We start from the raw sequence: 12,069 nt of genomic DNA, 5'->3' as shown, positions 1-12,069 counted from the left end.
CAGCTTCAGCTTACCTCGTATGTATGATCTGGTTTAGGAACAGCGACTCTGGAGACTGTGAAGTGAGGACTTGCTGTGCGAGGCCGTGGCGGTTCAATGTGAATTGTTTTCTCAAGTTCTGTTGTTCTTTTTATCTACACAAAGTAAGGAAAAAAGTTGTTGAAAGTGAAGATGTTCTTTAAACTGAAACAGATTTTACTGGGACAGAGTTCCTGGAAAAGAATGCAATGGAAAAAAAGAGTCTAACCTCTTTTGATATATGAACTTCCTGCTTTTCAGGAGTTGAGATATGTTTCTCAGGAGGAACATAGACTGTTTTGACTTCTTTGGTGACAACATGACGTTCTGCTGGGGCCTCAGAACCACGGTCTGTTACAGTGTGCTCTTTATAACCATATTCCAAAGTTTTCTCCTTTACATAAGCTTCATCTGCTAGTTCTGGTTGCCAGGGTGATCGAACACGTGCCTGATCAACTGCTGCAACGACTGTAGCTACAGCTTCAGCCTTTATTCCAGCTTGAGTCTGCAAATAACATCAGCAGAATTTATACACATATTCATAACTATATTGAAATCTTGCATATGTGACAAACCATTACAGTGTTGAGTATATTCCACAGAGAGGTTTTATGGTTTTGCAATAGTCATGATGAAAAGATCAAAAGTATGCACCTGTAAACACACTTAAGAATCAGTAAATTCAATGCAAATATATTCTTTAAGTGCTATCTCTGCAAATTCAGAATATATCTGTGCTTTTGTGTTTTATGCATATCAGTATTTGTCTGCAAGACTAATTCTAATACTTTACAGCCACAATTGTGTCCACTTGTCTAAGAGTATGCAGGTAGGTAAATGTGCACATAGTTTTAAAGTATGCTCATCAGCTCCCTATAGCTCTTGTGGATGCAAAAAAATGCATCTAGCATCTATTGTGAATGTATTTACTAAGAAACACACCCATAAAACTTTTTACATCAGGTATATCTGTTAATTTAGTACTGATCTATTTTAAAGGATTTTGCAAAAGAAGGGAGACTGATATGTCTTATAATTTGAAAATAATGCTTTTGTATCCGGACTTCTATGTGTTTTTAATAACTCATAAATACTGTCAACTTTGCAACTTTGTTATGAGGGTCCAAAGGTCTGCCCAGTCAGCCAGCAGTAGATAATAGTGACTGCTACTACTGGTTGTTATTACTGTCATAACTGATCTGGACAGAGCAACAGAGCATATGATATGTATGCCTTGAAAATGGGAAAAAACCCCTATAAGATAATTTCATACTGATTTCAAAACCATTACTAGCTTAAACTAAAATTACTTAGGTGAGCCCAAAATGTAATCCTTTACAGAGATTTTGTTTTCTTATTAAAGCAGTGTTTAGGTAACAGGGACCGCTTGTTCAGTATTACTGTCGCTTTCCGAATAATTTTTTATCCTGGCTTGAATTTGGCCCTAAGTTTCTATCATATAACAAGGGACTGAACTCACCTAGCAGTCTGACTCTCAGTGAGTTTTATATGCTTCACTCATTTACTTATATTTTATAAAAGTATTTTATGAATGTACTACACTGTAGGTAGATAGATTTTAAACAGCAGTTGTTGTCAACTATGCTTTTCTTGCACATGTAAGAATTCCTGACTGTATTGTGGGTCTTTCCTACTGTGGGAATCCTACTGGAACAAAGCAGTGCCAACAAGCGTCTGATGGTCATAAGTAACAAACTGGACAGACCTGAATGGAGGTTAAAATTTGTTTTGTACAAAGAACAATTCATATCTCAATAAAGAGAAGTTGTTTCATCTGACAACCATGAAATTACATGGAATCATCAAATAGAAAAAAAGATTGCAGAATCAGAAATATGAATAAGTAAATGTTGCTTAAAAGCCACTGAGAGGAGACTGTCACAGAGAAATCAGACTACAGCCTAAAATGTGACATTTCCTAGCAGGGTGGGATATAAATCCCTTCAGTGCTAGAAACTTAATCCTACTGACTCTTTTACTTGAAAATCATCCCCCTGAATGGGTATGTTTTCAGGAATTAATTTGAGAGCATTCTGTTTTACCAAAGTAGGTCTTAAAATGTAAGGTTTGCAGATAAACCAAATTGTAACAGTGCACTGGCTGCAATTTCTTCTCCAGTTCTGGACACTGTGACTGGTGCTTTAGTTTTAGCAGCCACAACTGTTTTTGGAACTACAGTAGTTTTCTCAGCTTCCTTGTTAATCTAGTTTTTATAGCAGAAATAAGAGTTTCAGTTACATTCAGTCTTGAAAGATATTTGAACAATGAGAAAACAGTTTGAAATGGGAAGAAGGAAGGAAAGTTGAAGGGTTAGATCCTTGTGCACTGCACACATCTCTGTATTATAGTGATAAGTATTGTTATACCCTCGCACCTATTTAAATAAAAGTAATGATTAAATAAAAAGTTAAAATGCGTTTCAGGAGTCAGTCAGTCCACTCCAAACATCAGTCAGAAGATAATTATGAGCGTCCTATTAATGAAAACAAGAGAAAAAGATCAAGATGAAATAATTTAGTCTAATTAGCAGTAGGTCTAAAAGTTTGTAAGTGGAATAATCTTAGAAAAAATGAGCTGGAAATGTACAGTTAGTATTTTTTGAGGAAAACAAGAGGTTTGCAAAGAAAAAAGGATAAAGCCAAATATGGCCAAAACAGTGCTATTCACCTTTTCACGTGTTATGCTCACTTGTTCTTGTTTGGTGGCAACTCTTTCTTTACTTTTCGATATTATGACCGGTGCTTTAGGTTTATCAGTAGTAATTACTACCTTAGGTACTGAAGGTTTCATTTCTTCCCTTCTTATCTATTTTTTATGGTAAAGAAAAATAATAGTAATTGATTATGCCTGTTGTCATGATTACACAACTTTTTTTGATAGCAGGATAATGTTTCTAAATGTATATCAAGAAGAAAGAAACTTGATTTCAGAATTGGAGTAATACCTTTGTACTCAAGTTATAGCGTGTCTTATATGCTGAGAGAAGTTAATGAAAAGTCATTATATATTCCATTGATTTTTATTTGAATGAGAGAAGAAACTTTCTACTTCCTAGTTTGTAATATATCAATTTATTTACCTGTTCATGAGCAATGTGCACTTGTTCATGTCTGGTAGTTATTTCTTCTGTAGCTCTTGTTATTCTTTCTTGTTCTTTGGCTTTGTCTGTGGCAATTATTACTGTCGGTACTGGAGTTTTCTCTGGTTCTCTTCTCACCTGGACATTTACAAATAAGGAACTTTTAATTTTTATTTTAAAATATAAGATACGTGAATTTCAATATATTTGGAAAAGAGCATAGAAATTAAAGAAAGCAAAGATGTCACATTCTGTATTTTGAAGTTATCTAGTCTGGAAACAACAATAAAAGCATAAACGGACTTTGTACAAAACATTGAACATAAAAATAATAAAACATTGCACAAATGCTTGTTTTGCTACTGAAAGCAGTATTAAAAAAATTGGTGCAGAGAAAAACTGTCCTGCATTAAAATCACTTTGAGAAAGTGTGAGATACTAAAAATAGGTTTAATGAAACTTTCGTTTGCAAGAATTTGACTTAGCTTTCAAATGCTAAGTTCTGATTAATGCCCAGGTGGATTTCTGTTTCTCAGTGCTTTAAAGAGAGGTTACACTTTCTTCCTCATGCTTTCTACTATAATGCAAATAAAACATTGGCTATAAAAGCTCATCTTCCAGTAAATCACATTTTTCTGATAAAATACATGTTAAAATAATCTGAACTCAAATCAATAATTTGTGTTTTCAAAATCGATTTCAATGCAGAATGAGTTTTTCCTCCATTTTTTTTCTGACCCCCTGTTCTGCCAACAGACAATGCAGGCTACAAATGCAAGCTTAGAGACAATATCAGAACAACCCCCTACAGACACGCCCGGCCCCCAACAAAATTTAAGAGCTGTTTTCTACATGTCAATTATTTAAATTATCAAGAATGCTTGAGAAAAGAGAGGTTGTCTTAGTTATTGCAACTTTATCCATCACATTCTTAGGTATAAATAATGGAAGTGAAATAAAATGTGAAAGAGAGTAATCACAGAGAAGAGAAGAGAAGAGACAGGAAAAAGATACACTGTAAGATGGAAGAATGAACATATATAAAAGGGAGAAATAATAACAGTATCTCATTTTTCTTCTTCATAGGCTTGTGTTTTGTATGAGATATCAGATTTTTGAACAAGGTAGGGCATAAAAAATCTCAGGTACAATCTGTATTCACCTTTTCAGGAGAGATGTGTCTTTGTTCTTGTGAAGTTACAATTCCTTCTCTAGTTCTTGATATCACTGTTTGTTTTGTGGTTTTATCACTGGTAACTACTACCATTGCCTCCTTTTTCATCTGATTTTTGTAGCAACAAACAAAAAAACCAAAGCCTTAGAATTAATTTTAAAAATTTGATCATCAAAATAAGAAGAGAAATAAAAATAAGAGAGGAATTCAAGTAAAGGAAAAATACTAAGGGAGAATTATTTTATTTCTAGTGGGGAAATTATAAATGAGATATTAGAGAAAAAAAGTAATCATTCTAAGAATAATGTTAGAGAATAAAGGAGAAGAGAGAATAGAGGATCACTTTCAGAGAAAGCAGCTTAAAAAGAGTAATTAGTTCAATCCTGTTACGATGGAATGGGATGGTGTAAATAAACCTGAGCATTCCTTTGCAGTCTAGGTGTTCTAGATGAGTATGCATGCTTTTGCAGTGCACTGGGTAACATCTTGTTAATTCCTCACAGTGATTCATGCCTTGTTTGTGTGTTGGATGAAGGGATAGAGGGAAATCATAGAATCTCTGTGCTCTATTTCTACCTGCTCATGAACAGGCTGAACGTGGACTGCAGTCATTGCTGTCCTTTTAGCAGTTTGCTCAGCAACACCTGGAGCTGGTTCTCTCACCATGGCTTGATCCACAGCAGCAACAACTGTAGCAATAGCTGCTGTTTTTTCACTGTCCTTTCTCACCTATATTAGTCACATCAAAAGACATTTTTTTCATATTTTGCATACATTCAGAAGAAGCACAAAACCAGTAGAGAGACAGAATACTGCAAAGAAGCATTTCCACATCTGCAGCAGGACTCTCTCAATAGCAGATGCACACAAGGTTTTACACATAGCCTCTCAGAGTCCATTTCGCAGATCTATCCAGCAGTGGTGAGACCCCACACAAACCAAACCCACTATTTTTTCCAGAAAGAGACTTTACCTCTCTAGCACCAGCAGCCGCCTCGCCAGCGGCAGTGCCAGTAACAGTGACTTGTTCTTGGACCCCGTATCTCCCTTCCCATCTTTCCTCAGTGACTTGGGTAGTGCTTGTGGATACTCTCGTTTCCTTCATCTGGGCTTCCATGGTTCCAGTGTATCCTTCCTGCTTCCAAGGAGGAAGGACATCAGCCCCAGCTGTTGTCACTACATGTGGTTTACGGATTGGAGATGGAGATTTCACTGGTCTAATAGGTGAGGTGGAGATTCTCCCAGCAGGAGAAACGGACCTATTAAAAAAAAAAAAAAAAAAACCAGAATCAATATCATTAATCTACTGCCACAGAATGATAATTGTATAAACATCTTCAGCCTGAACTTGAACTCACTCCCCATGTAGCTATCTCCAGTAATGTGTAGATTCATTTTAAGAAGGGTTTTCGAGAGGTTCTACTTGTAAATTACACTAACTTGTTTTTATAACATTATGCCTAACTGTTGTCATTCATAACTTCAACATGTCTTTGTAGTAGCTTAGTTTCCAAAAAGAAATAAGAAAAAGTGGCAAAAGAAATTTCAGTCAACCAAATATATTTGAGATATAAAAATTATTTTGCATTTGCTCTATCCTAATTCTTCCAATAGGAATAATACAAAAGGCTCACAGGCTGTAAATACTACATAATATGGTCATGGTCCAGTCTCTGTAGAGAGACAAAATCATAATTGTAACCAATCTTGAGAAAAATGTCATGTAGCTACCACCTAGCAAAACAACTGGATGTACTCCTGTACTACATCTTACTGTCAGTGTTGTCCATATATGTACCCATAATCCAGGCAAATTTCTTATCAGTGCTGAATATTTTTCCCTGCACTTACATGTACAGATCTCAGACGCAATAATTTATATCCACTTGGAAAGTGCTAGTTTCTAAATTCTGATATTCCAAAAATTCAGCCCTAATCCTAGCAGACAGTTTTAAAGTGTTTTCCAAAATTCTAAACAGGTTTTCTAACTTAGAATTTCTTTCAGTGGAATTTTTTGTGCTGTATTTCCCAGAGAGCGTTAACAAATAGCAGCAGTAGGGGGCAGCAGCATCACGTAAATTTTTAGATTTTTTTTTCTAACGTGTTGTGTGTCTAAAAGGGGTCTGACTAGCAAGGGAGGGCAAATTTCTAGTTCTATATGTGCTCTAGATGTCGCTATCGAATTCCTTTTTCATTTATGTAGTTTGATAGTTACAGCTAGTTGCTATCAATCCATTTATTCCTCTCCTTGCAAGTTATTATCTGTGGGGTAAAATTCACCAGCATACCCAGATCTGGTAACTTAAATGGGGCTCTTCTGAGCATTTAGCTTGGAGACATTCCTTCCATGATGCTGGTACTTAGGATACTGCAACTGCAGGACTTTCAGCACACTCTTGGCTTTACCTGCCCCTCAGCACCGACCTCATGGGGTCTCCCAGACCACGAGCCATGCTCTTCACATCACTCACTTTCCCTCTCTGGCCCTTCTACACAGCAGAGATAAACTTCATTTTTCCATAATCACATTTAGCTTGCCTACCTTCAAAATATTGTTTCTGTAGTTATTACCAGCACATGGATGGAACATGAGTTCAAGGTTTTTTTACATATCCTTTCATTTTGTTTGTCACTCATCAGTGTCATTGCTCTTCTCTCTCTTCATCTAAAATAATCAAGAGCCAGGTGCTCTACTGTTTTTTTTTTCCCTGTTTCATCATGAAATTGAGCCGTGAGTGCTACTTTGGCAGCATGTAGAGCAATCAAATGGGATTTTCTACAGTAGGGTATAGAAGTCTACATAGGGAACCCACACTTCTGTAGCAGTGGGAAATATAGCACATTACAGCTCACCATCAGAAAAAACCCAGTCATTATTAAGTTGGTCCATTCTTTCATTTAATACTGTGCTCTCATTCTACAGCATTACTTCTGTATGTAAAAGTGATTCCAAAAGCAGTACTGCCCAAAAGAATAGTGATTTTACCTTACTGGTGAAGGTGTTGGTGCTCTGACATGTCTTACAGGCGATGGTGATTGTCTGACGGGCGATGGTGATTGCTGTCGTGCCATTTGTGCTTTTGCAGCAGTTGTCGGGGTTGGTGATTTGGATGTAGGTCTAGGAGGCATTCGTGGAGGTGCCTTGTGTGGGAGCTGTTGGGTGGTTGCACCTTCTATCATCATTTCAACACTCGTAAGTGATCTGGCATCAAAGTGGGCTTCAGTCTTCTACAATGAAAAACAAGAAAAGGAAAACTAGGGTGAGGGACTGTGGAAGTAATCCTCCACATTTTAGCCATACCTGCTTTGCTTTTGAAAATTATACCTTTTCAATTCTGGCTTGTCTTGTTTGTGAAATCTGAGCAGTCGATACAATTGTCTTTGTCTTTTTAGCAGGAACGGCTTCTTCCTCGCCTTTGGAAAGAAAACGTGGTCAGAAGAATTGCATATGTTAACAATCAATAAACAGAGAAATAAATGAATTGTCAACTCCAATTATATAAAAATTTACATATACAACAGAAAAATAATTAAACGACCATCTTTTTTGCCTTCAATATCTACAGACAGATAGTTGTGAAAACAGTTGAAACAATATTACTGCATTACCAAGCCATTAGAAAAAAACCTCAAAGCAGAACAAAATACATTCATTGTAGATTATTCATATCAGTCCTGAATCTTGAATGACTACAGAACCTCTAAGCCTGACTGGGGTGAAATCCAAGCAAGACTGCTCTGGGTAGCATGTTTTCCTGCCACAATTCTCTGAAAACTGTCCTCATCCTTACCAGCCTCCTTCACAAGACTAGGTAAATCTGTGCAGTCTAATTTATCTGTCCTGTCAAAGCAAATTTACAAATAAAAGTTTGAGAGATTTACAGACCAAAATGAGAACTCAAGGTATCCCACACTTTTTCCATCAACTATATCCTCTGCTTAAAGAAGACCCATTCTGGAGAAAAGGTCTTTTTAAGTCTCAGACAAAAGTCTTTGGCAAATTTAATCAAAGACACTGCATTTTTTTTTAACAGCAAGTTAATAACTCTTGAGAAAGGAATGATAAATTAACTTGTTGATATAACTGCAATGAGTGGTGCATATTACACCCCTACCATTAATGCTCTGATTTTCATGGCCTGCAGCTTCAGCTCTGTTACCTTGAATTAGCAATTCAGCTGTTGAAGTAGCACGTCCCACACTATTTGTGGCATTTACAGAATAGGTGCCGGAGTCTTCAGGATATGCTTCTGCAATTATTAAGCTGTAAAGGTCTCCTTCTTGTGAAATTTTAAAATCGGGGGAACTTTTAATTTCTACTCCATCCCGATAGAACTTCACCACAGGTGTAGGGATTCCAGTCACTCTCACGTCAAGTCGAACTTGACTTCCTTGTCTTGCAGTCATGCTCTGTAGTCGTTGTGAGAAGTTTGGTGGTGCTGTTGCAGCTGCATTTTTATTAAAGAAGTAAACAGAAAAACAATAGTGTCTGTTGAAAAGAATGGCAAGTACTAGATACTTTCATTACTAGAAGTATGTGAGGTCTATTTCTTCTTCACGGGCTACTGACAGATGATAGTACCTTCTGAAACATTCAAAATATTATTTTTAATTACACCTATGACTGCAAATGTTTCTAGAATTCCAGATATATTGCTTGTAACCATAGCAATTAAGCACAGTCTTTTGGTATGGACCTTTATGTGACTTGTTCTGTTAAATATCATTGATACCATTAGATATCATTAATGACTCCATCCTGCAGAAATTCATCCTTTCTTTTATGGGCGATTTCAATGTAGCCAGCATGACAGACCGTCAGGAGCTACATGTATAAGGGCTGAGCCAGATGCTTGAGTCATGTAATCATGAATAAGAGTTTGTGAGATCAAGATTAAACTTGATAGAGTTAAAATGTAAAGGACACTGTTAGACGTTACTGCTGAGAACACACGCTGAGTTCTAGACCGCTTTAGGAAAAGGAATGTGCTTTGCTATTTTTTGCTGATCATGTACTTGAAATCTGAACTATTTCCAATCACCCCTCAGACTGGTAGCAGGCAGAGAGAGGTGCCTTTCTGTAGCTGTGAGTACCTGTGACCAGCAGCTCAGCAGTACTAGTCGCTTGCCCAGATCCATTGGTGGCTTGCACAGTGTATCTCCCGCTGTTGGCTTCTGTCACGGTGGGGATCACCAGTCTAGCGCGGCCATCACTAAACGAGATCTGCACACCGGGCAGAGTTGCAGCAGAGAGAACCTGGCCATCCCGAAACCAGTTCACCTCAGGAACTGGGAAACCTGCAGAAAAAGGAAGACGAATGGAGATCAAGACATTATGAAATGCCAGACATAAAAATTTACCATGTATACACAGTTGCGGTGGAGCATAATGCCATAGGTGCAGATACACATCCAGTGGCACAGTGGCAAAGGAATTTGGTTTTAGAAAGGTTTCTAAAATGCAAGAGCAATAGGGCAGCTGCACTGGCTCCTGTGTTTAGTAAATCACTTGAATAATGAGAAAACTGTAGTATTTAGCAATCTTACTAAGAAATAGAAGTTCATCAAATTCAGGGGGAGCATGAATTAATTCATGTGAGGTATTTTTAAAATGTATTAGCTGGTATCTAAGTAGGACTGATTATTGCTAGCATATTTATGCAGTCCAATAGTCTGGAGATAATGTAAACATCAGTACTTCCAACCAAATAAAGCATATGTTCTAAAACTACTATGGCTTTAGAAAATGAAGTGATAGAAAAAGTGACTGATGTAGACATTAAAATCAAATGCTAGCAAAGTTTTGGGGGTTTTAATTTCTTTGTCTGCAATTTTTTGATTTTGATCAACAGCAGTCACCTGGAATCAGCTGTTGTTCAAATATATTATTCTATTTTATCAGGGTCATGAACAAGAGTCTTGGGGTCAGAAAAATTTCAATTTTAACAACAGCTGATTTTTGGTTTTAAACTGTGATTTGAGATTGCCTGTGGAAATTGTCTTCTCGGTGTTCTACTCAGCCAAATTTATTGAGTAACTTAAATCCATTTGATGAACAAGTGAAATTCTTGTATGGACCACACACATAAGGAAAACAGGTAATTTAAGGAGATGGTTCCAGCTCAAAGTCTTTTTTGTAGTTCTAGAACATAATTTCTTCAAAATTAAAATCCTCCCAAATTCACTTCATGTTTTTCTCCACTGAACCCAAATTCACCAGTTGCACTGCATGGAGGCTAAGAAAGGAGATCTGAAACTTGAATTAATTTTCCCAGTTCTATTGTCTGTGCCCCAGGGGCACAGAATTCTGCTTCCTTTCTAGAGCATCCTTCCTATAAACCAAATAAATTATTAAGGAATTTTATGTGCGAGGAAAATGACTGTGTGAGACTAAAGTGAAAGAGAAGCTGATATGTAGATTGAGGCTTTCATTGGTTCACTGCAGTCCCATGAGACTTGGTTAGGAAAGTTTAAAATCTGATTCCCAGTAAAGCACTGATATTTAGAGAAATGTAAAATGAACATACACACAGAGAGAAAGAAAATGTGGACAGTTTTAGGGAGGATTGGAAATCAAAAGAGTAAAAGTAGCTTTAAGCATTGTCAATTTACAGATGGAAGTTATCAAACAGTCCTGATGGGATGGTCTAATTCAATTTTGTGCTATTGGTGTAGGGCAACTTGGGCATTATCATCATCAACTTAGAGTATGCAGCAGACATCAGTGATTTCATTCAGAATTATGTGTCTTCAACATTAGTGAAAATTAGTTTAAAAATATTTTAAGCTAGGCAATCCTCCAAAACGTGTCCTCAGTAGTGAATTTCTTGAAACATTTCAAAAGTTCTATTTGAACTTTTGCGGTGGTATTATATGATGATTAGCAAAAATGGGAGTTTCTGTGGCACGTTGAAAAAGGCCTGCACTTTTAAAATGGAGTCTATTTTGATGTCTCAAACTGCTATGTACAAGGCATCCAAAGCTAGAAGCCATTTTAGAAATCTGAGCCCAAGTTTATATTTAAAACTCAACTCCACAAATTTCCTAGCACTCTGCTAGCCCCAGGTCACAGAGCTAGCAAGATCTAACTCAGATTATAGATAAATGTGCCCAGTCTATATAGAGTAGGGTTTTACTTCTACATGTCCCAAATACACAGTGATTTGACTGTTAATGATAAGAACAATCGTATTTCATTTCAAAACTGTCCTTGAGATTTTTTGAACTTTAATACCAAAAAGAAGAAAATCAACCTGTAGTGCCTCAAATTCATCACTTAAGTAATTGAATTCAATAAGATTCTCCTGACAACGATGTGAGAGGGACTGCCAACTTGTGTATGGTCTGTGTGCTGCTTTTAAAAATAAGTATTATAAAAGGCTGCCTTGCACTGGGTAATACCTGAAAATACCAGTTCAAGAAAGGTAAGCAGTGCATAGATTAATTCTTTATGAAAAAATTTGAACTTGATCAATACTGTGGAGACATGAGCTTGACACTGTTCTAAGGCCAGCAACAGTTCTGACTTTCTTGTCTCATGACTCAGTCACTGGTGATCCAGTAGGACTCCCCCTGTGACAGTGTCCTGGCTGCCCTGGCATTTGCTGCTTTTAATAACAGGGTTTGTGTGTTCTGTGCTTTCTGTTACATGCTGGGTTTATTCACCTGATATCATCCCTTTATAATGTGACACTTAATTCACATTCTAATACAGCAGCACAGTTCATTTGTTCTAGTTTACACACAGCAAAATTACATCTCAGGTGGTTGCTAAGCT

The 12,069-nt window shown here is 36.9% G+C and overlaps 1 protein-coding gene across 1 annotated transcript in view; it reads right to left on the bottom strand.

The window, feature by feature from the left end:
* Nucleotides 1-12,069, bottom strand: part of TTN (titin) — a 235,050-nt gene that overhangs the window by 221,260 nt on the left and 1,721 nt on the right. The window contains 12 exon segments of the mRNA XM_064718447.1: nt 15-134; nt 248-563; nt 2,130-2,242; nt 2,707-2,844; nt 3,119-3,256; nt 4,281-4,400; nt 4,869-5,016; nt 5,261-5,551; nt 7,279-7,520; nt 7,618-7,706; nt 8,453-8,740; nt 9,387-9,590. Coding sequence (XP_064574517.1) covers nt 15-134; nt 248-563; nt 2,130-2,242; nt 2,707-2,844; nt 3,119-3,256; nt 4,281-4,400; nt 4,869-5,016; nt 5,261-5,551; nt 7,279-7,520; nt 7,618-7,706; nt 8,453-8,740; nt 9,387-9,590 — 2,207 coding nt within the window.

This window comes from Zonotrichia leucophrys, chromosome 7, assembly GCF_028769735.1.
Source record: "Zonotrichia leucophrys gambelii isolate GWCS_2022_RI chromosome 7, RI_Zleu_2.0, whole genome shotgun sequence".
Classification (NCBI taxonomy): domain Eukaryota; kingdom Metazoa; phylum Chordata; class Aves; order Passeriformes; family Passerellidae; genus Zonotrichia; species Zonotrichia leucophrys.
The sequence above is the reverse complement of the archived record's forward strand: the minus strand, read 5'-3'. Positions and strand labels throughout refer to the sequence as shown.